At 46.5% G+C, this 24,605-nt stretch overlaps 1 protein-coding gene across 5 annotated transcripts in view; it reads left to right on the plus strand.

Moving 5' to 3' along the window:
* Window positions 1–14,472, plus strand: part of NRF1 (nuclear respiratory factor 1) — a 51,679-nt gene extending 37,207 nt beyond the window's left edge. For 4 of the 5 annotated variants that reach the window (XM_039345732.1, XM_039345731.1, XM_039345730.1 and 1 more), the window contains 3 exons: window positions 918–1,042; window positions 7,803–7,865; window positions 13,134–14,472. In XM_039345732.1, the coding sequence (XP_039201666.1) occupies window positions 918–1,042; window positions 7,803–7,865; window positions 13,134–13,297 (352 nt within the window). In that variant the 3' untranslated portion in view covers window positions 13,298–14,472. The remainder of the gene's footprint in view (window positions 1–917; window positions 1,043–7,802; window positions 7,866–13,133) is intronic. The other variant, XM_039345728.1, reaches the window with a different exon arrangement.
* The last annotated feature ends 10,133 nt before the right edge of the window (window positions 14,473–24,605 follow it).

A 24,605-nucleotide genomic window follows, 5' to 3' on the forward strand; every position in this document is an offset into this window, starting at 1 on the left:
TCCGTTCCTCGTCCACCCACCCATCATCAATCTAGCCATCCTCTCTCATTATCTGTCTATATTTATCTATCACTCTGTTCTCCAATCTATGCCTATCCATCCCTCCATCTGTCTCTGTCCATCTCTTTAGCTGTCTTCTATTTATTTTTTTCTATTTCTCTCTATCCACTCATCCATCTATGTATCTGTCCGTCTATTCTCTCTCTCTTTCTCTATCTTTCTATCTATCCATCTATCTACCTACCTACCTACCTACCTACCTATCTATGTATCTATATCCCACATCTATCGATCGATCGATCTATCTATCTTGTCTGTCTGTCTGTCTCTATCTATCTATCTATCTATCTATCTATCTATCTATCAATATCTATCTATCTGTCTGTCATCATCTAGCCATCCGTCCCTTGTCCATCCATCCATCCATCCATCCGTCCACCCATCCATCCATTCTCTGTCATTATCTTATATTTATCAATCTATTCCCCAATCTATGCCTATCCATCCCTCCATCTGTCTATCCCTCCATTTCTCTAGCTGTCTTCTATTTTTCTTTTTTTCTTTCTCTCTATCCCCTCCTCTATGTATGTATCTATCTGTCTGTCTATCTATCTATCATCTATCTATCAATCTCTATATCTGTCTATTGATCTCTATCTATCTCTTATCATATTTGGAAAGTGCTGATCTTCCCCACGGAGGGACTCTGGTTTGGTGTGCAAGTAAAACATCTAAAGCTCGTAAAAGCAGTATATAAAATTCAAACGGAGAAGAGGCAAGGTTAAAGGTTAATTCCGAGGCAGGAGAAAGAGAGGGGTCTTCCTGCGCCCTTTCCTTTCTTGCTGCTCATGGCGTCCTCTCTCTCTCTTCCTCCCTCTCTCTCTCTGTCTCTCTCTCTCTCTCTCTCTGTCCTGCAGTGAGGCAGCCGCTCACGCCGTGGCCACGCTTGCAGAAGCCACCCTCCAGGGCGGAGGGCAGATCGTGTTGTCCGGAGAAACGGCGGCAGCCGTGGGTGCGCTCACCGGGGTACCAGATGCGAACGGTAAGCCGATCCCAATAACCTCGCGCGTCTCGTCTTCGGGATGAACGTTTCTGGCCCCGGCTGACTGCGGGTGAGGGTCTTCTAGGACCAACTAGCCCCCCCCCCCTCCCCAGCCCTGTTGGACTGAGTGGGCCAGGAGATACTGGGGAGAACAGGGGTCTCTCAAGTCTCCAGGTCCTCCGTGGCCTTGTTACAGGTAACAGCCAGCCCCCCCTCCTCACACCTGGAAGCCCACTGGGAATCAGCGCAGCTTATGGAGCTGGGGTCGGAAACGCAGGAACTAGAAAGGGCAAAATGGTTAATTTAAAGTTGAAAAGATTAAAAGCTTCAAGGCAAACATCTCCTAGCCCAGTGTTTCTCAACCTTGACCATTTTAAGGCATGTGGACTTCAACTCCCAGAATTCCACAGCCAGCATTGCTGGCTGTGGAATTCTGGGAGTTGAAGTCCACATGCCTTAAAATGGTCAAGGTTGAGAAACACTGTGACCTAGGCCAATCCCAGGGTACATTGAGGGTGGGGATATTTTTCCGAGCAGCAGGTCATTCCGCGCACATGTCGGTCCCAGGGAGCACGGTAAAAGAGGAATAGTGCCACGTTCTCAGTGAGTATCCTTGCCCTCTGGGAGAACCTCCCCCCCTCCTGTCTCCCCCCCCCCATTTTTCCCTGCGGCCTTTAGGGCTAGCCAAATCAGGGCGCAGCCTTGTGTCAACCTCTCCAAACTCTCCACTCCTCTGAGCTTGCGTGAAACGCCCCAAGGGGTCCTAACCGATTGCGAAGACGCAAGGAATGGCTCTGGACCAGGTGAAGCGCCTGAAAGGTCTTCAAGGCCAGCCCCATGGAGAGTGCATTGTGGTAGTCATTGTGGTAGCTGGCAGGGACATCTCGTGGCAGGCCCAGCTCTGCTTGCACCGCTGCCTTCTGGACCGGTGGAAGCTTCTGAGGGGTCTTCAAGGCCAGCTCCAGGAAGAGTGCCTTGTGGTGACTTATGGGACAGGGACAACACATGGGCATACCGAGATGTGCCCCTCCCTTCCCTCCCTCCCTCCTTTCCTTCCATCCTACCTTTCTTCCCTCTCTCCCTCCTTCTGTCCTTCCTTCCCTCCCTCTTTCTCTCCCTCCTTCCTTCCTTCCCTCCCTCCCTCCCTCCTGTCCTTCCTTCCCTCTCTCCCTCCTGTGCTTCTTTCTCTCCCTCCCCTTCTCTCCCTCTTTCCTTCCCTCCCTCCCTCCCTCTCCTTCCCCCTTCCCTCCCTCCTTTTGTCCTTCCCCCCTTCCCTCTGTCCCTCTTGTCCTTCTTCCCTCCCTCTTTCCCTCCCTCTCCTTCCTTCCTTCCTTCCTTCCCTCTCTTCCTCTTGTCCTTCCCTCTCTCCCTCCTTCTCTGCTTCCTTCTCTACCTCCCCTTCTCTCCCTCTTTCCTTCCCTTCCTCCCTCCCTTTCCTTCCCCCCTTCCCTCTCTCCCTCCTTCTGTCCTTCCCCCCTTCCCTCTCTCCCTCTTGTCCTTCCCTCCCTCTTTCCCTCCCTCTCCTTCCTTCCCCCCTTCCCTCTCTCCCTCTTGTCCTTCCCTCCCTCTTTCCCTCCCTCTCCTTCCTTCCTTCCTTCCTTCCCTCTCTCCCTTCTTCTGTCCTTCCTTCCCTCCCTCCTCTTTTTCCTTCCCTCCCTCCCCTTCTCTCCCTCTTTCCTTCCTTCTCTCCTTCCTTCCTCCCTCCTTCCCTTCCTTCCTTCTTCCCTTTCCTCCCTCCCTCTCCTTCCTTCCTTCCACCCCTCTCCCTTCCCTCTGTCCCTCCTTCTTTCCTTCCTCCCTCCCCCCCTCCTTTCCCTCCTCCCTTCCCTCGCTTCCTCCCTTCCCTCTTTTTCTATTTCTAGTTTTTTTTTTAACTGTCGCTCCACATAATTCTAATTTTCTCCCAGAAAAAGCTTCATTATCAGCACAGCCCAGATGAAATATTCTGCAAGGGTCAGAAAGACGTGGTCACTTTTCAGTGGCAGCTGTGATGCTCAGCAGTCTGCTGCCTTCACTCTTCGGCCTAACCCCCCCCCCCCCACACACACACACACAAACACACAATTGCAGCACAGGTGCCAATCCAGCCATTAGTGGCAGAAAGAGTGGGGAAAGTAGATTTCCTGAACGCTCTGGTGAAATTCAAGCTCTAAGCACATCTGCAACGGCTACCCCGAAAGATTTTTTTTCTGCCCTGGGGAGGAGGGGGGGAGATCAGCCCTTCCACAGCTGGTGCCCACATTTATTTATTGGATTAGGATTTGTTTATTAAGCAAATGTACAGGCAGTCCTCACCTGACCACTACAATTGAGCCCCAAATTTCTGTGGTTAAGTGTGACTTGCTCGTTGTCCTAAATTACTCTTGAAGATTAATTCCTGCTAGGAAGGCAGCCCACTTATTCTCTGCAGGATGGCAGCCCCGGGGCACCGCACCGATTCTCCCTCTGGGATGGAGGAGGCAGGCAGGCCCAATGGCTGGTGCTGGGCACCAAGGACAGGCTGTCCAGGGGGACCTTGGGGCAAATGTTGGCATTGTAGGGGATCGTCCTTGTCCTGTAAGCTCAGGCACAGGACCCTGGCCCTGGCATCGCCTGGATTTGTGCCGGATCCAATAAATGCTAAATCCTGGCACTCGGAGAGATCAGCCTTCAACAAGCCGATCGGGATGAACAACATCAGAAGGGCAGTTGGGTCTAGTGGGGAAGGTATCAAGCTAGAAAGCGGGAGAGTTCTAGTGAGTTCTAGTCCTACCTTAGCCATGAAAGCCCACTGGGTGACTTTGGGCTAATCCCTAGGAGACAGTGGGTTCTAGTCCCGCCTTAGCCATGAAACCTGATTGAGTGACTTTTGACTAATCACCAGGAGATGGTGAGTTCTAGTCCTGCCTTAGGCATGAAAGCCCACTGGGTGACTTTTGACTAATCACCAGGAGACTGGGAGTTCTAGTTTTGCCTTAGGCACAAAAGCTGGCTGGGTGACTTTGGACCAATCGCCAGGAGACTGGGAGTTCTAGTCCCGCCTTAGGCATGAAAGCCACCTAGTGACTTTGGACCAATCACCAGGAGACTGGGAGTTCTAGTCCCGCCTTAGGCATGAAAGCCCCCTGGGTGACTTTGGACCAATCACCAGGAGACTGGGAGTTCTAGTCCCGCCTTAGGCACGAAAGCCCCCTGGGTGACTTTGGACCAATCACCAGGAGACTGGGAGTTCTAGTCCCGCCTTAGCCCAGAAAACCGGCTAGGTGGCTTTGGGCCAATCACCAGGAGACGGTGAGTTCTAGTTCTGCCTTAGGCATGAAAGCCGGCTGGGTGAACTTTGGCCAGTCAGTCCCTCTCAACCCAGCCCACTTCACAGGGTTGTCGTTGTGGGGGAAAACAGGAGGAGGGAGCCGTGTATTAGGAATGTTCACTGCCTTGAGTTATTTTTAAAAGTAATAAAGGCAGGATACAAATCCGTCAGTCAATAAAAACACATACATATCCCTCTAGTGCAGTGTTTCTCAACCTTGACAATTTTAAGGCATGTGGACTTCAACTCCCAGAATTCCACAGCCAGCATTGCTAGCTGTGGAATTCTGGGAGTTGAAGTCCATATGTCTTAAAATTGTCAAGGTTGAGAAACACTGCTCTAGTGGGACGACCAGAAAGGACACCGAAAGACCAGACCACCTTCTCGCCAGCCATCAAGGCCCAGATAAGCAGAAGTTACCATCAATAGTAACACTAGACCAGGGGTAGGCAACCTCGGCTCTTTTATGACTGGTGGACTTAACTCCCAGAATTCCTGAGCCAGCATGAGGGAAACTTTGGCCCCCTCATGACTGGTGGACTTAACTCCCAGAATTCCTGAGCCAGCATGAGGGAAACTTTGGCCCCCTCATGACTGGTGAACTTAACTCCCAGAATTCCTGAGCCAGCATGAGGGAAACTTTGGCCCCCTCATGACTGGTGGACTTAACTCCCAGAATTCCTGAGCCAGCATGAGGGAAACTTTGGCCCCCTCATGACTGGTGGACTTAACTCCCAGAATTCCTGAGCCAGCATGAGGGAAACTTTGGCCCCCTCATGACTGGTGGACTTAACTCCCAGAATTCCTGAGCCAGCATGGGGGAAACTTTGGCCCCCTCATGACTGGTGGACTTCAACTCCCAGAATTCCTGAGTCAGCATGGCTCTGCATGGAAACCTATCCCTTTCCCCTCAGCGTGGCTGACTCAGGAATTCTGGGAGTTGAATTCCATGAGTCATAAAACAGCCGAGGTTGCCTACCCCTGCACTAGACCAAAAACTAAGCTGTAAACCATACCCTGAGCAAGGAACTGCCGAGGTAAACAATCACACAGTAAACAACAGCCTAGTCGAGGAACCACCAAGAAGCCTGTCATTCACACAGACAGGGCAGGCCACTTGTGTAGAAACAGAGAACAAAACCCACTCCTTTTTGACACTGATGGTGTTATCGAGTTGGGTCATGAAACGTCTGCAAGGAAACCACCAAGCTCAGAGAGCACCAAGGACCCCACGGTCTTCGTCCTCCCCCCCCTCCTCCTCTTCCTCCACTCCACAAACACCATTCCCAAGGACCCCACAGTTTCACCCTGAGCCACAAATATTCTCTTTTATTGGGAGAGGCTTTCCCTGTATACTTGTATGTAAACAGAAAGTAAACCTCCCTCCCTTCTAACACTGATGATGTTCCCTAGTTGGGTCATGAAACGTCTGCAAGGAAACCACCAAGCTCGGAGAGCACCAAGGACCCCACCGTCCGTCCTTCCTCCTCCTCCTCCTCCTCCTCCTCCTCTTCCTCCTTCTCCTCCTCCTCCCTCACTGCCTTATACACTGATGATGTTACCTAGTTGGGTAATGAAACATCTGCAAGAAAACCACCAAGTTCAGAGAGCACCAAGGACCCCTCAGTCCTTTTCTCCTCCTCCTTCTTCCTCACTCCCCTATACACTGATTATGTTACCTAGTTGGGTAAAATGTCTGCAAGAAAACAACCAAGCTCAGAGAGCACTACAAACCCCAAGTCCCCCCCCCCTTCTCCTCCTCCTCCCTACAAACCCACTCCCTTCTAGCACTGATGATGTTACCTAGTTGGGTCATGAAATGTCTGCAAGGAAACCACCCAGCTCAGAGAGTACCAAAGACTCCATAGTCCTCGTCCTCCTCTTCCTCCCTCCTCCCCTCCTCCTCCTCCTCTCCACAAACTTCCCTCCCTTCTAGTACTGATGATGTTAGCTAGTTGGGTCTTGAAATGTCTGCAAGAAAAACCACCAAGCTCAGAGAGCAACAGGGACCCCACAGTCCTTCCTCCTCCTCCTCCTCCTCCTCCTCCTCCTCCTCCTCCCTGCAAACCCCCCTCCCTTCTAACACTGCTGGTGTTATTTTGTTTTCCCACAGAATCCAAAGCTTCCCATTGCCCATAATTCCCATTTGGCCCAACTCAGCTAGAGAATGCAGTGGAGGCAGGCTGATGGAGTTTGCCAGCCCTCCTTCTGGCTTTTGATTGTTTTCTTGGGGGGGGGGGGTAGCTAACCATGCCTCTTTCCCCCTTCCTAGTGGGGGGTGCCCAAAAGCTGGTCCCCATCTTCCCTCGCAAGCCCCCCGTGTCCCAGTGACCTTCTCAAACAGGGGCAGCCAGGCTTTGCTGCTGGAAGCAGATAATACGACCGTGGTAATCCACGCCCAGGAAACAGCTGCGCAGAAGGCTTGCAGGAGGAAGCTTTGCGTGACACAAAGGCACACACAGACACACATATGCAAGCACACACCGTCGCAGCCACTGATCTTGCTGGAAGGTCAAGAGACCGTAAGATAGCCCTGGCTGGCTGGGCTTAAGATTGTGGTGTTCCACAAAGTTGTGAGGTTATGTGGGGATCCCTTCCAGCTCTATTCTGATATAGATAGATAGGTAAATAGAAAGAGATAGATAGGTAGACAGATAGATACAGATAGATAGTAGGTAGTAGGTACATAGGTAGGTAGGTAGATAGATAGAAAGATAGAAAGAGATAGATAGACAAATAGGTAGATAGATACAGGTAGGTGGATAGATAGCTAGGTAGGTGGATGGATGGATGGATGGATAGATAGATAGATAGATAGATAGATAGATAGATAGATAGATAGAGAAAGAGAAAGAGAAAGAGAAAGAGATAGATAGACAAATAGGTAGACATAGATACAGGTAGATAAATAGGTAGGTAGGTAAGTAGATAGAAAGGTAGGTAGATGACGGATGGATGGATAGATAGATAGATAGATAGATAGATAGATAAAAATAGAAAGATAGAAAGATAAAGAGATAGCCAAATAAGTACACAGAGAGATACAGGTAGGTAGGTAGAAAGGTAGGTAGGTAGGTAGGTAGGTAGGTAGGTAGATAGATAGATAGATAGATAGATAGATAGATAGATAGATAGATAGATACGATAGATACGATAGATACGATAGATACGATAGATAGATGTGGGATATAGATAGATAGAAAGATAGATAGACAAATAGGTAGACAAATAGGTAGACAGATAGATACAGGTAGGTAGCTAGATAGGTAGAAAGGTAGGTAGGTAGATAGACAGATAGATATAGGTAGGTAGATAGATAGATAGATAGATAGATAGATAGATAGATAGATAGATAGATAGATAGATAGATAGATAAACAGAGTTGGACGAGACCTTGGCAGTCTTCTAGTCCAACTCTGCTATCTGTCTATCTACCCATCTAACCCTAACCCTAACCCTGTACCATTTCAGACAAGTGGCTGTCCAGTCTGTTCATGAAAACCTCCAGTGATGGAACACCCACAACTTCTGGAGGCAAGTTATTCCCCGGTTTAATTTTTCTCACTGTCAGGAAGTTTTTCCTTAGTTACAAGTTGCTTCTCTCCTTCACGAATCTCCATCCGTTGCTGCTTCTCCGGCCTTTGGGTGCTTTGGAGAACAGCTTGACTGCCTCTTCTTTGGGGCAGCCCCTGAGATACTGGAACGCTGCTGTCATGTCCTCCCTCGTCCTTCTCTTCATTAAACTAGACATTCCCAATTCCAGCAGCCGTTCCTTGTATGTTTTAGCCTCCAGTCCCCTGATCATCTTTGTTGCTCTTCTCCGTACTCTTTCCAGAGTCTCAACATCTTTTTTACACCGTGGTGACCCAAACTGGATGCCGTATTCCAAGTGTGGCCTTACCAAGGCCTTGTAAAGTGGTATTAATACTTTATGTGATCTTAATTCTATCCCTCTGTTAATGCAGCCCAGCACTGTGTTGGCTTTTTTGGCAGCTGCAGCACACGGCTGGCTCCTATTTAAGCGATTGTCCCCCAGGACTCCGAGATCCCTCTCACACTTCCCACCATTCAGCCTTGCGTGTCGTCCTCCCGAACCCCGGTGCCTTTGCACAAGGGGAGAGCGAGGGGATTGTGCCTTTAATCCCACAAAAAGATCTGCAATCCCAAGACTGACACTGACGTCTGCCAGTAGATTAAGGCTAATCAGGAGGTCAGATCAGGCGCGGAGACAATCCGAGGCCCGATCCCCGGGTCTGTGGAGCTCTTGTCCGGTCCCTCTTGAGGTCAGCCAGCTCAGCCCTGGGGAGGGGGGGGCAGATTCAATCGGCCTTCCTCCACCCTGTGGCCCACCCCTCTCCTCCCAGCCCAGCCGACCCCCAAAGGCTGTCGCATCAGACGCCCAGGTGGTTTGGCTTAATCCAGCGGTTCTCCACCTGTGGGTCGGGACCCCATTTGGGGTCGAACGGCCATTTCACGGGGGTCGCCAAACAACACAGTCTGCCATTTTTCCCCCCTTTTCCTTAGCTGGGCTACTCCCTTTTATTCTATTGGCTTTTGAAAGCCAATAGAAGAGACTCTCGTGAATAGAGTCTAATCCTATTGGCTTTCCAAAGCCAATAGGAATTGTCCAGGCTGTCTCTGCCCTGCTGAGCCCGCCAAAAGTCCCCTTCTGCAAACGGTGCTGCACCCGTTGAGTTGTCCTCGACTTACGACCGGTGGAGTAGTCCTCGACTTACGACCGGTTGGGGGGTCACGGCATTAAAAAGGTTGAGAACCACTGGCTTAATCCTTCCGCAACGAAGGTCGCTGGAGATGGTTTCGGTGATTCCAGATTTGGGAGGGGTTCGGGATGGGGTTGTTTTAGAAGGCCACCCCTTTTAAGCTCTGGATTTATTTTATCACTCACACACACACACACACACACACACACACACACACACACACACACACCGTCCCACATTCATTCATGGCCCGTTCCACCTATATTTTTTGTCGCTTTGCTCCTTCCGTTTATTTTTCCTGTTCTTTGGCCAAGGCGTTCAAATACAGGGTACTTACGATGGTTCATTTAGCGACCACTTAAGAGTTAGGACGTCGCTAAAAAAAAGTGATCTCGGACCGTTTCTCTACACTTACGCCCGTCGCAGCCTCCCCTTGGTCACGTGATCCAAATTCGGAGCAGGCTCCCTTAAGGTCGTAAATCGAGGGCTGCCTGTGTTGGTTCGCTTAGCGGCCTCTGCATTCACTGAATGACTGCTGCCCGAAGAAAAGGTGGTCAGGTCCCACGACTGATCCGTTTTATGACTGTCGCGGCCAGCTCCATCACGGTCGTAAGTCGAGGACGGCCTGTATTGCTTCGCTTAGTGACCTTGCACTCCCTTAACAAGAAAGCTAGTAAAGTCACATGACTAATCCACTTTTACAACCGTCATGGCCGGCTCTGTGACGGTTGTAAATTGAGTACGGGCAGTCCTCAAATTACAACAGTCTAGCGGCCGTTCGGAGTCGCAGCGGCGCTGAAAAAAGCGATTCGCAACCGTTTTTCACACTGAACAACCGTCGCAGCATCCCCCAGGATCAGGCGATCAAAATCCAGACGCTCAGCAAGCTGACTCACACTTATGTCGGTTGCCCTGTCCCCCGGGATCCTGCGATCCCCTTTATGCGTCATTCCGGCAAGCAAAGTCCATGGAGGAGCCCAGCTCACTTAACAACCGGGTTAACCTACTTACCAACGGCGGCGATTCGCTTAACGACCGTGGCAAGGGAGGTCGTAAAAATGGGGCAAAACTCAACAAATTTCTCATTTAGCAATCCTCCATTCTGGGCTCCATCGGAGCATCCTGATGGACAAGTGTAGTTGGGGGGGGGGAGGACTCTCTGCTCAATGGGGGTGAAGCGATGGGGAATGAGGAATGAGGAAGAGCCGGTTTGGGGGGGGAGTATTTCCACATTTTCAGCTTCAGAAAGGAAAAAAAAAAGGGCATAAATCCAAAGCTGCTTCAGGGCTGGAAATCCTCAGCTTTTGATCTCTCTCGTTTCTCCCCCCCCCCCTTCCACGTGTCCTTCAAATAATCTTAATTATATCCCTTTGAAGATTGGGAGGGGTGCCCCCAACTCAGCCTCCTTGCCCTTTTTTTAATCCACCAGGTAGAGAGGCAAGAATTCCACCCTGGAACCTGGAGGAAATTTCCCTCCGGAGGTTGTAGCTACTCCCATCCCTGGAGGTTTTTAAAGAAGGGATCGGACAACCGTTTATCCAGAATTGATAGAGGATCTCCTGCTGGAGCAGGGGGTTGGACTAGATGACCCCCCAGGGTCCCTTCCCAACTTGCTATTCTGTTGTGCGTACTCCATCCCTGGAGGTTTTTAAAGAAGAGATCGGACGGCCGTTTATCCAGAATTGATGGAGGATCTCCTGCTGGAGCAGGGGGTTGGACTAGATGACCCCCCAGGGTCTCTTCCCAACTCTGCTATTCTGTTGTGCGTACTCCATCCCTCGAGGTTTTTAAAGAAGAGATCGGGCGGCCGTTTATCCAGAACTGATAGAGGATCTCCTGCTGGAGCAGGGGGTTGGACTAGATGACCTCCAGGGTCCCTTCCCAACTCTGCTATTCTGTTGCGGGTGTCCCATCCCGGGAGGCCTTCAAGTGGACAGCTACTTGTCTGAAACAGTATATAAAGTCTCCTGCTCGAGCAGGGGGTTGGATTAGATGACCTCCAGGGTCCTCTTCCAGCTCCGTTCCGATCGGTCGGCTCAGAAATTATTTCCCTGAGAAGGATAAAAAAATAACATCTCTTTTCTTCCTCTTATCACTGCCAAAAGCTTGGGATTTACCGGCCGCGTTCCCCCCGTTCGGTCTATTTCCTCCTTCGGTGCTTTTGAACCGGGGCAGGTGACAGGTGTCCCCCCCCAAAAAAACCACACCCAGTTTTGGTGTGCAGGTGCACAACACAAAAGAAACGGAGGAGGTTCTGTGTGCGTGTTTACTCAAGGCCCACGGATGGAGCACAGAGAACAGGCTGCAGCTGGCCAGAGGACCAGCAGGGAGAATGCAAAGCCATCTAAGAGAATAACAAGAGTCGGACGGGACCTCAGAGGTCTTCTAGTCCAGCCCCCTGCTCAGGCAGGAAGCCCTATACCGTCTCAGGCAAACGGCGTACGGCTGGTTTTGCTTCTCGCCTCGCTTCTCTTTACCCTGCTGTCCCGGCCGGTGTCCGTGAGCGATTCAGCGCGTTCTGCCTCTATTCCTTTCTTGCGGTGTGGTGGGCTTTGTGTAGCAAGCTGTGCATCAAAAAAACTTTTTTTAATAAGATTTTATTAGTTTTTTCCATACACACCATAATAATTTTTCAACCCACCTGCTGCCTTGAGTTTAAATATGCTAATACCTATTTAATTCCTGATCCTTTTTTATTCTTTCCTCTAACCGCTGGTAAAGTAAGTCCCAAATTTGATAATATTCCGTTTCTTCTTTTTCTTTCAGTCTCATAGTCAAATCTGTCCATCTCTGCACATTCCAGTATTTTTTTGATTATTTCTTCATCGGGTGGTATTCCTTCATTTCCCCCAATATTGCGCAAATATTATTCTGTCCGCTGTTGTGCTGTGCAAAATCAAATATATGCTTTGTTTGTTAGTCTTTTCTGGCATTATACCTAATTAAAATCTATGTGTTCTCTCCACATCTTTTCTAACCAAGCAGGCATCAAAAAACTTTTCACACACAGCAGCGTGAATGCCATAAGTGTGGGGTCTGTTTTCATCTTTTAAGCGATCACAGTTTTTACGGTCACAATTGAGCCCCCAAATTTCCATTCCTAAGCAAGGCAGTCGTTGAGTTTTGCCCCCGTTTTATGACCTTTCCTGCCACAATTGTTATCTAGGCTACACAAAGTTACCCACAGGTAGTCCTCGCGTTAACGACCACAACTGAGCTCAAAGTTTATGTCCGGTAAGCGAAACATTTGTTAAGTGAGCTTTGCCTCGTTCTACGACCTTTCTCGCCACGGTTCCTAAATGAATCACTGCAGTTGTTAAGTTAGTAACACAGTTGTAAAGTGAATCGGGCTTCCCCCCATTAACTTTGCTTGTCAGAAGGTCAATCAGTTGACCTGGGACACTACAAACTGTCACAAGTACACGCCAGTTGCCGAGCCTCTGAATTTCGATCATGTGATCAAGGGCTTATAAATGTGAAAAACGGTCCTAAGTCCCTTTTTTTTCAGTGCTGTTGTAACTTTGGAATGGTCACTAAATGAACTGTTGTAAGTCAAGGACTACCTATATACTCTTCCTGGCACAGTTGTTAAGTGAATTATGAGGTCATTAAGCGAATCCGCCTTCCCCCATCGACTTTGCTTGTCAGAGGCCAGCTGGGAAGGTGACCTACGACCAGTTTTCACCCTTAACGACCGTCGCCGCATCCCCGGGGTCACGTGATCAAAATTGGGGGCTTGGCAACTGGCGTGTACTTACCGACGGTTGCCGTGTCCCGTGGTCACGCGATCGGTGTTTGTACGCTTCCCAGCTGCCTTACGACCAGCAAAGCCATTGGGAGAAAGGAAGAATCACTTAACAACCAAGATTCATTGAAGAGCTGCAGCGATTCCTTTAACGTCCGCGGCAGGAAAGGTCATAAAGGGGGACAAAACTCAACCGTCTCGCTTAGCAACGTACACTTTGGGTTCAACGGTGGTCGTAAATGGAGGACTCCCTGTGTCGATTTTTGTCTTCCTCTTTTCGTCGGCTGGTCGAAATAACTTACTTTTCTTCCTCTTCCCCCCCCAATCTTTCCCCAGGCCTGGTCCAGATCCCGGTGAGCATGTACCAGACGGTGGTCACCAGCCTCGCGCAGGGCAACGGTCCCGTCCAGGTCGCCATGGCCCCCGTGACCGCCAGGATCACCGACAGCACCGTCACCATGGACGGCCAGGCGGTGGAAGTGGTCACCCTGGAACAATGACGGCCGACGCGGGCCGGACGGTGACGCCGCAGCTTCTTCCTCTCTTCTCCGAAACGATTTTTCTACACCTCTCCGGAAAGGCAAATCAGGAGGCGTCGGAGTCTCACCACTTTGGACTACACAACCCAGAGCGGGAAAAAGGCCTGTGGGCCTCGAGCGGACCCACCTGTTCCCATCGGGAGTGAGGCGGCTCGTCCGGATAGGAGAGGCCCGGCTTTCCTTGCATGGATCGCCCGTTCCGAAGAAGGGCGAGGATCGGAAAGCTTCCCTGTCCTTGGTTTGTGAAGTCGGGGGCCCCGGATGCCGCGCCCTTGGCGGACTCTCACACCGTCCCACTCTTCCCGTCGAGCTCCCGCCGTCCTCGCCTCGGGAATTTAGGGCTTTCTTTTCATACGGACAAGAATTTTCGTACGAGAACGAGAAAAGTTGAGACGCCGTTGGGAGAAAGACAGTTTTTCTTCTCCGAAATGACGCCGGAGGGGGGGGGAAATCGCGTCTCCTGGAGGAGACGGGGATGGCGGTCGATCCGCCGATTCCGGATCGGTTTCCGGCCTTGCCGGGACTCTTTCATAGCCAGGGGGGATCGGACCGACCCCCCTCCCGTCGGAAAGTCCACGCGAGACGACTCGTCCGAGGATCCTTGTCCCTTCCCGCGCTGATCTCTTTCGGCTTTCTTCCTTCTCTGCCCTCGCGAGTTGAAAAAGGTCTAAACAAGAGGCAGGGGGGACGCTGCCAAGAGGGTAACCCCCCTTCCTCTCGATTCCATCATCGGCCCCGTTTTTGATCCACGAACCCTCAAAATCGTTCTTCCCGTGTCTCAAGGGCCAGGCGACCGTTCTGGTTTTTGGTCCCTTTCCCGTCAGTGGGTGTCCCCTCGTGTGGAAAGCTTGCGAAAAAAAATCCCCTTTCTCGGTCAAGATCCATAGGGGGCAGTCCTGGGCCTCTCCCCTCTCCTGGCTGATCCAACCCCATAGCCCATCATCCTTGCCAGTAGCTCTTGGCCACCAGCATCCGAGTCCATTTATGTTTCATGAAAAGGTGTGATGTCTCTGTTCTCTCTTCCTTCCTTCCTTTTTCTCTCTTCTCCCTCTCTTTCTTTCTCCTCCCTTCCGTCCCTCCCTATTCCTCCTTTCTTCCTGCCTTCCTTCCTGCCTGCCTTCCTTCCTCTTTTTCTCCCCTCCCTCTCCCCTTCCTTCTGTCCCTCTATTCCTCCTTCCTTCCTCTTTCTCTCCCCTCTCCCCTTCCTTCCGTCCCTCTATTCCTTCCTTCCTTCCTTCCTTCCTTCCTTCCTTCCTTCCTTCCTTCCTTCCTTCCTTCCTTCCTCTTTCCCTCTCCCCTTCCTTCCTTCCCTCTATTCCTTCCTTCCTTCCTTCCTTCCTTCCTTCCTTCCTTCCTCTTTCCCTCTCCCCTTCCTTCCTTCCCTCTATTCCTTCCTTCCTTCCTTCCTTCCTTCCTTCCTTCCTTCCTTCCTCTTTCCCTCTCCCCTTCCTTCCTTCCCTCTATTCCTTCCTTCCTTCCTTCCTTCCTTCCTTCCTTCCTTCCTTCCTTCCTTCCTTCCTTCCTTCCTCTTTCCCTCTCCCCTTCCTTCCTTCCCTCTATTCCTTCCTTCCTTCCTTCCTTCCTTCCTTCCTTCCTTCCTTCCTTCCTTCCTTCCTTCCTCTTTCCCTCTCCCCTTCCTTCCTTCCCTCTATTCCTTCCTTCCTCTTTCTCTCCCCTCTCCCCTTCCTTCCGTCCCTCTGTTCCCCCTTCCTCCCTCTTTCCTTCTTCCCTCCCTCCCTCCCTGCCCACCGATGACCCCCCAGATAGCCAGGGAGGGGAGGGGAGAAACGGTCCTTGAACGGGTGGATGGGAAGCAGCTCGTTCCCCACCTAAGGTTGAACTGAGCAGTTCCGTCTCCGATTTGGGGGGGGGGCTTCCAGAGAGACCCCCCTGCCGCATCCCCTGTCCTAAAAAAATCGCAGGAAAGCATCCGCTCCGTCCTTCCTCCGCAGTATTTAATTTCTCCCTCCTGTCCTTTGAGGCAGAAAGAAGCATTTCAAGGCTGTCCCTCCCCCTCCCAATTCCCGTGTTTTTAACCTGGCTTCTTTTTTTTTCCCCGATTTAAAAAAACGAGGCAAAAGAAAGGAAAACCACAAGGATCCCGTGCATACACGTTTTCTTCCCCGGACGTAACTAGAGGAGAAAGTTTCCTTCCCAGGTTTTTATTTTTTATTTTTGGGGGGGGTTGTCGTTTTTCATTTATAAATATTATTTTGTATTGTCGTTGTAAAGAGATGTCAGCTGTGACTTTAAAGTTGGTGTTCCTTTTTATGTTTCTTCCCCCCCCCCTCCGCCCCGCGACAGAATAAAGTTCTGATAGACTGAGAAATTATTTGCCCGAGACCCAAAGAAGGAAAAAAAAAACCTTTTCCTCTGCCACTACTGTCAAAAGCATGGGGTTTCCCTGTTCTTCCCCCCCCCAATTCTGTCTACTTCCTCATTCAATAAATTGTTACAGGTGTGTCCAGAGGTTGCCCTTCTTTCGCGCTTCTTTGTCTTCAGGACAAAAGGGATAGGGCGGTTGGTTTATCCCAGGGCTCTCCAAACTTGATCACTTTTCAGACTTGTGGACTTCAACTCCCAGAATGCCCCAGCCAGCCATGCTAGGGGGGTCTCCAATTGAACACTTTTAAGACTTGTGGACTTCCAACTCCCAGAATGCCCCAGCCAGCCATGCAACCTTATCAATTTGAAGTCCTGTGGACTTCAACTCCCAGAATGCCCCAGCCAGCCATGCTAGGGGGGTCTCCAAACTTGATAACTTTTAAGACTTGTGGACTTCCAACTCCCAGAATGCCCCAGCCAGCCATGCAACCTTATCAATTTGAAGTCCACAAGTCTTAAAAGTGGCCACGTTTGGGGAACATCCTGGTTTATCCTATGGAATTCTGGGGGTTGAAGTCCACCAGTCTTAAAGTTGACAGGTTTGAGACCAATGTCTTATCCTATGGAATTCTGGGCATTGAAGTCCACAAAAGTGGCCATGTTTGGGGAACATCCTGGTCTATTCTATGGAATTCTGGGCATTGAAGTCCACAAGTCTTAAAAGTGGCCATGTTTGGGGAACATCCTGGTTTATCCTATAGAATTCTGGGCATTGAAGTCCAGAAGTCTTAAAAGTGGCCATGTTTGGGGAACATCCTGGTTTATCCTATGGAATTCTGGGAGTTGAAGTCCAGAAGTCTTAAAGTTGACAGGTTTGGAGACCCCTGGTTTGTTTAATTAATTAATTAATTAAATTGTCCTCACTGTCAAGAAGTTTCTCCTTAGTTCTAGGTTGCTTCTTTCCTTGATTAATTTCCATCCGTTGCTTCTTGTCCTGCCTTCAGGGGCTTTCGAGAACAGCTGGATTCCTTTGCACATTTTTCTTTCAGACGTTTCATTACCAAGCTAGCTAACCTCATCCGTGCTAGTCAGATTCTTCCCACTTGCAATTCCTAGCTGACTTGATCCATGATTGATTCATTTATTCCATAGAAGTCTAGGTATGGGAGGAGTCCTTGGGGGTCATCCAATCCACCCCGTGCTCAGGGCAGGAACCCACGGTCGGGTTTTTGGCCAAGAAAAAACCAGACCGGCCTCTGAGCCGCACTAGTGACGAAAAACTCCGAGTCGCCGGATCTACAGTCACGGCTTTCAACCATCAGGAATGACGGTTGTGCGGTGTGGAAGAAAACCGAGGCTTTCACACAAACACACACACACACACACACACCTTTATTGGAAGTAAATGTTAAGGGGGAGTTTTATTATTAAAAACCAAACAAAGATCCAGGCAGTCCTTGATTTACAGCCGTGGCTGTTCAAAGTTACAACAGCATTGAAAAAAATAGCTTGGGACCCTTTTTCAACCTTACGACCATCGCGGCCTCCCGGCGGTCACGCGATCAAAATTCAGAGGCTTGGCAACTGGCGTGTACTTGCGACGGTTGCAGTGTCCCGAAGGGGGTCACGTCATCCCCTTGTGCGACCTTTTGACACGCAAAGTCAAATGGGGGAAGCCGGATTCACTTAACCGTGTTGCTGACTTAATAACGGTAGTGATTCACTTAACAGCTTTGGCAAGAAAGGTCGTAAAATGCGAAAAAACTCACTTAACTGTCTTGCTTAGCAACAGAAATGTTAGACTCGACTGTGGTCCTAAATCAAGGGAAGTATGCTTGGTTTCACACAACCAGCGTTCCCCAGGTAGAACCTGGCTTGGTTCATGGAAAAAGTCCAGTTTTTTTTTTGTTTTTCTTTCTTTCTTTCTTTCTTTCTTTCTTTCTTTCTTTCTTTCTTTCTTTCTTTCTTTCTCTTTCTTTCCTTCTCTTTCTCTTTCTCCTTCCTTTTTTCTCTTTCCTCCACTTTCTCTTTCACCTTTCCTTCCTTTCTTTTTTCTTTTTTTCTTTCCTTCCTTCTCTATCTCTTTCTCCTTCCTTTTTTCTCTCTTTCCTTCTCTCCTTCCTTCCTGTTTTTCTTTCTTTCCTCTTTCTCCTTCCTTCTTTCCTTCCTTTTTCCTTTCTTTTTTCTTTTTTCCTCCTTTTTCTTTCTCCTTCCTTTTTTCTCTTTCTTTCCTTTTCTTTCTCCTTCTTTTCTTTTATTTCTTTCTTCCTCTTTCCTTCCTTTTTCTTTCTTATTTATTCTTTTTCTTTCTTTCCTTCATTCTTTTTCTTTCTCTTTCCTTTTCTCTTTCTTTCCTTCTCTTTCTCCTTCCTTTTCTTTTTCTTTCTTTTCTTCCTTCCTTCCTCTTTCTCTTTCCTTCCTTCCTTCCTCTTTCTCTTTCCTTCCTTCCTTCCTCTTTTTCTTTCCTTTTCTCTTTCCTTCCTCCCTCCTCTTTCTCTCCTTCCTTCCTCCTCTTTTTCTTTCCATCCTTCCTCTTTTTTCTTTCTTTCTTTCTTTCTTTCTTTCTTTCTTTCTTTCTTTCTTTCTTTCTTTCTTTCTTTCTTTCTTTTTTTCCAGTTTGAAGGGATCAGCTATCCAATGATGGAGAAATCCCTTAAACAAGACTTGGGCTGATTGACCGACTGGCATATGGGGGTGACCCACCATTGGCTTATTTTACTGGCCCAGAACTGTTTCCAGTCACAATCGAAATGCCTGATTTGACTTTTTAAGCCCTAAACAGCTTAAGGCCCAGTTCTCGAAGGACTCATCCTTAAGATGAGCTTATCCAGACATGAAGGTCACCATCCTAGCATTCTTAAAGTCACTTTCCCCATCTTCGCACAAGGAATAGGAGAAGTCATATTACTGCTTTACAAGGCCACACTTGGAATATTGAATCCAGTTTTGGTCACCACAATATAAAAAAGGTGCTGACACTCTAAAGAGTGCAGAGAAGAGCAACCAAGATGATCAGGGGACTGGAGGCTAAAACATATATAAGGAACGGCTGCTGGAATTGGGGATGTCTAGTTTAATGAAGAGAAGGAAGAGGGGGGATATGATAGCAGCGTTCCAGTATCTCAGGGGCTGCCCCAAAGAAGAGGGAGTCAAGCTATTCTCCAAGGCACCTGAAGGCAGGACAAGAAGCAATGGATGGAAACTCATCAAGGAGAGAAGCAACCTAGAACTAAGGAGAAACTTCCTAACAGTGAGGACAATCAACCAGTGGAACAGCTTGCCACCAGAAGTTGTGGGCGCTTCGTCACTGGAGGTTTTTAAGAAGAGACTGGACAGCCATTTGTCTGAAATGGTCTAGAGTCTCCTGCTTGAGCAGGAGGTTGGACTAGAAGATCTCCAAGGTCCCTTCCAACTCTGATTCTGCTTTCTTGAACATGAGACAGTTTAAACCCAGTTTAAAGCCTTTTTAACTGTGTTTTGAGCATGCTTGGAAGTACCTGTTTGGAAGAATGATCTGGGATCGTTCAACAAACTGAAAATCTCGTTTTATGATGAGAGGTTGTTTTTCACAGCGAGTTGAAATACTTTGTGAGTAGAAAACAAACGGAATACAGATAGTTCTCGGCTTATGACTACAGCTGAACCCAAAATTTCTGTTGCTAAGCCAGATAGTTATTAAGTGAATTTTGACCTATTTTCGTCAGTTGCAAAGTCCCCGAATTTTGATCCCGTGACCACAGGATGCTGAAACTGTTGGAACTGTGAAAAACAATCATAAGTCTTTTTTTTTCCAGTGCCACTCTAACTTCAAATGGTCACTAAATGAATGATTTTAAGTCAAGGACTATCTGCATAAGATCTGTTGTCCATTCCACCCAATAATCTCCCTTGGCCAATTTAAAAAAAAATACACAGAAACAATTGCTTGTTTATTTATCCTTTCGTTTATTAACAATTTTTCAAGGCAAGAAAAAATATCTTTGAACTACAAGGAAATACATTTGGGCTAGACATCTGCAAAAATCCAGTGGTAAAAGTGGATGAGAGAGTAGAGTAAAGTAGAATAGAATAGAATAGAATAGAATAGAATAGAATAGAATAGAATAGAATAGAATAGAATAGAATAGAAAATAGAATAGAAAATAGAATAGAATAGAATAGAATTAATAATAGAGTACAGTAGAATAGAATAGCAGAATAGAATTAATAGAATAGAATAGAATTAATAATAGAGTAGAGTAGAACAGAATGGAATTAATAATAGAGTAGAATAGAATAGAATAGAATAGAATAGAATAGAATTAATAATAGAGTAGAATAGAATAGAACAGAATAGAATTAATAATAGAGTAGAATGGAATGGAATAGAATAGAATTAATAATAGAGTAGAATAGAATAGAACAGAATAGAATTAATAATAGAGTAGAATGGAATGGAATGGAATGGAATGAAATGGAATGGAATAGAATAGAATTAATAATAGAGTACAGTAGAATAGAATAGCAGAATAGAATTAATAGAATAGAATAGAATTAATAATAGAGTAGAGTAGAACAGAATGGAATTAATAATAGAGTAGAATGGAATGGAATGGAATAGAATAGAATAGAATAGAATAGAACAGAACAGAATAGAATTAATAATAGAGTAGAATGGAATGGAATGGAATAGAATAGAATAGAATAGAATAGAATAGAATAGAATAGAATAGAATAGAATTAATAATAGAGTACAGTAGAATAGAATAGCAGAATAGAATTAATAGAATAGAATAGAATTAATAATAGAGTAGAGTAGAACAGAATGGAATTAATAATAGAGTAGAATAGAATAGAATAGAATAGAATAGAATAGAATAGAATAGAATAGAATTAATAATAGGGTAGAATAGAACAGAATAGAATTAATAATAGAGTAGAATGGAATGGAATGGAATAGAATAGAATGGAATAGAATAGAATAGAATTAATAATAGAGTAGAATAGAACAGAATAGAATTAATAATAGAGTAGAATGGAATGGAATGGAATAGAATAGAATGGAATAGAATAGAATAGAATAGAATAGAATTAATAATAGAGTAGAGTAGAACAGAATGGAATTAATAATAGAGTAGAATAGAATAGAATAGAATAGAATAGAATAGAATAGAATTAATAATAGAGTAGAATAGAATAGAACAGAATAGAATTAATAATAGAGTAGAATGGAATAGAATAGAATAGAATAGAATAGAATAGAATAGAATTAATAATAGAGTAGAATGGAATGGAATAGAATAGAATAGAATAGAATAGAATAGAATAGAATAGAATAGAATTAATAATAGAGTAGAATAGAATAGAAAAGAATAGAATAGGAATAGAATAGAATAGAATAGAATAGAATAGAATAGAATAGAATAGAATAGAATAGAGTCTACGTGATAGGCTAAGCCACCCACCACCGCTGTCCCCTCACCCTTATCCAAGGTTAAATGAAATGCGCTTAGGGTTTTGTGCAAAGGCTGCCAGGAGGATCAAATTAAGCATCAGAGCATCTTTAAATATTGGTAATGACCTTCGTGCAAGTCGGCACCTGGCCGGCTCAGCCCTTCCCTTAAGGAGATCATTTCAGAAGCAATTAACTCAGCCCAGAGTGCCAAGGACCACTCCAGAATATTTTTAATATTATTTAGGTGGGTTTTGACGGCTCTGCTCTGCTCTGCCCTGAACAGGGCTTGGGTGTTTCTGCTGCACATCAGATCTGTCCATTCAGGAAAACAAAATTAATAATGTATTAATTCAAAGAGATTTTGGGTGTGTGTGTGTGTGTATGTGTCTGTGTCTGTGTGTTTGTGTGTGTGTGTGTATGATGTCTACTTTTATTCTGCTTTTGTATTTCTCTTCCCCCCCCCCTTTTTTTGGAGTCTAAGGTTTTATAAATAACAACAACAACAATAATAATAATATGTAATACCATCAAACATCCACATCTGCCTATCCCAGGTTCGATAGGTAGACAAAAATGACAACTCCAGTCTGAACACCTGGCTGACTGTGCGATGATCAATAATAATAATAATAATAATAATAATAATAATAATAATAGTATGTAATACTATCAAACATCCACATCTGCCTATCCCAGGTCCTTGGTAAGGACTCAATAGGTAGACAAAAATGCAAAATCCAGTCTGAACATCTGGCTGACTGTGTGATGATCAATAATAATAATAATAACAATAATAATATGTAATACTATCAAACATCCACATCTGCCTATCCCAGGTCCTTGGTAAGGACTCAATAGGTAGACAAAAATGCAAAATCCAGTCTGAACATCTGGCTGACTGTGTGATGATCAATAATAATAATAATAACAATAATAATATGTAATACTATCAAACATCCACATCTGCCTATCCCAGGTCCTTGGTAAGGACTCAATAGGTAGACAAAAGGGCCAAATCCAGTCTGAACATCTAGCTGACTGTGCGATGATCAATAACAATAATAATAATAATAATAATAATAATAATAATAATAATAATAAAAGATTTATCAGTTTAGGGAAAACCACACTAGGATCTCTGGATTAAAAAAAATACCTGCCAGGGACAAGGGCAGAAGGGGGCTGGGGGGATCTTCCCCTCCCAAATCTCAGCCTCTCTCCCACCCCCCCAGCCTTGTGCCTGCTGGGCATCTGACCTGATTGGTAAATGCAGAGAGCCCTAATCCCAGCCTTATGTGATATCCGCAGAGCTTTATTTCCAATACGCCAGCAGCCTGGCCTAGATTTCGCTCCCACAGCCGGCTTGCTGGGGACAAACAGGGAATCGCATTAGCTCCTCACCCGGGATGGGGGGGAGAGGGGGGAGGAGGTGGAAAGGAAGGGGGCAGGTGGAGGTGGGGAGGGCCAAGGTGGTCAGAGAGGGCAGGGGCTGGGTGGATGGGTGGGGGCTGACAGGAAAATCCATCAGGCAGTTCTCTAAGCCAGCATCCATGATTCCTGGGGGGGAGGGAGGGAGGGAGGGAGGGAGGGAGAGGGAAGAGAGGAAGGAGGGGTGAATGGATGGAAGGAGAGGAAGAAGAAAGGAAGGAGGGATGAATGGATGATGGATGGATGGATGGATGGAGAGGAAGGAAGGAAGGAAGGAAGGAAGGAAGGAAGGAAGGAAGGAAGGAAGGAAGGAAGGAAGGAGGGAGGGAGGGAGAAGGAAGGTAGGAAGAGAAGGGAGGGAAGGAAGGAAGGAAGGAGGGAGGGAGGGAAGCAAGGAAGGAAGGATGGAGAGTGAGGAGAGAGGAAGGAAGAGAAAAAGGATAGAGAGGAAGGAGGGGTGAATGGATGGATGGAAGGAGAGGAAGGAGAGAGAGAGAAAGGAAGGAAGGAGAAAAAGGACGGAAGGAGGGAAAGATGGATGGATGGATGGAAGGAGAGGAAGGAGAGAGAGAGAAAGGAAGGAAGGAGAAAAAGGATGGAAGGAGGGAAAGATGGATGGATGGATGGAAAGAGAGGGAAGGAAGGAAGGAAGGAAGGAGAGAGAGAGAGAGAGAGAGAGGAAAGAGAGAGAGGAAGAAGCCTGTTGGGAAGGTGACTTATGACTAGTTTTCATACTAATGACCGTTGCAGGGTCCTCGAGGTCACATGGATCACAGTTCAGACATTTGGCAGCTGACTCATATTTATGACGGTCGCAGTGTTCGGGGGGGGGAGATCCCCCTTTTGTGATCTTCTGACAAGCAAAGCCAATGGGGGAAGCCAGAGTTACCTCACAATTTAGTAATTTAACCCCTGCAATTCATTTAACAACTGTGACAAGGAAGGGCGCAAAACGGGGAAAAATTACTGAACAAATGTCTCTCTTAGCAACATAAATTTTGGACTCCATTGTGGCCGTAAGCCGAGGACTATCTATAGGTTGGGGGGGGTCTAAGGATGCCAGCGATGGCAAGTTACGACTAAGGGGTGTTGTGTGTGTGTGCGCAGGTATAGTGCTGAGATTTCTGTCCATGAATAGCTTTGAATTTTTGCAGAAAAGCATTTTGAAGCAAGGTTGGGGATCCATGTGGGTTTATTTCCAGCTGAAGCCCCCCCTGTTCAGGTTGGGGAGGGGGAGTCTGTGGACTTACCTGGGAAGGTGTTTGGCAGAGTTGGCCATTTTAACCGGGGGGGGGGACTTCAACACCCAGAATTCCCCCAGCCAGCTATGCCGGAGAGTTAAGTCCAAATATGTTTTAAAAATTCAAGTAGTGCTCAACGTATGACCAGAATTGAGCCCAAATTTTCAGTTGCTAAGTGAAACAGCTGTTAAGTGAGTTCTGCCCCATTTTATGACCTTTCTCGCCACAGTTGTTAAGTGAATCGCTTCTATTCTATTCTATTCTATTCTATTCTATTCTATTCCATTCCATTCGTTATTCTATTCTATTCCTTATTCTATTCTATTCTATTCTATCCCCTATTTTCTATTCTATTCTATTCTATTCTATTCTATTCTATTCTATTCTCCTTTTATTCTATTCTCCTTCTATTCTATTCTATTCGATTCTACTCTACTCTATTATTAATTCTATTCTATTCTATTCTATTCTATTCTATTCTATTCTATTCTATTCTATTCTATTCTATTCCATTCCATTCGTTATTCTATTCTATTCTATTCTATCCCCTATTTTCTATTCTATTCTATTCTATTCTATTCTATTCTATTCTATTCTATTCTATTCTATTCTATTCTATTCTACTCTACTCTATTATTAATTCTATTCTATTCTACTCTATTATTAATTCTATTCTATTCTATTCTATTCTATTCTATTCTATTCTATTCTATTCTATTCTATTCTATTCTATATTTTTCTTATTCTATTCTATTCTATTCTATTCTATATCCCATTCCATATTTTCTATTCTATTCTATTCTATTCTACTCTACTCTACTCTACTCTACTCTACTCTACT

The sequence above is a fragment of the Crotalus tigris genome, unplaced genomic scaffold (genome assembly GCF_016545835.1).
Source record: "Crotalus tigris isolate CLP2741 ecotype Arizona unplaced genomic scaffold, ASM1654583v1 scf7180000017975.10810073628:1450386, whole genome shotgun sequence".
Taxonomy (NCBI): Eukaryota; Metazoa; Chordata; class Lepidosauria; order Squamata; family Viperidae; genus Crotalus; species Crotalus tigris.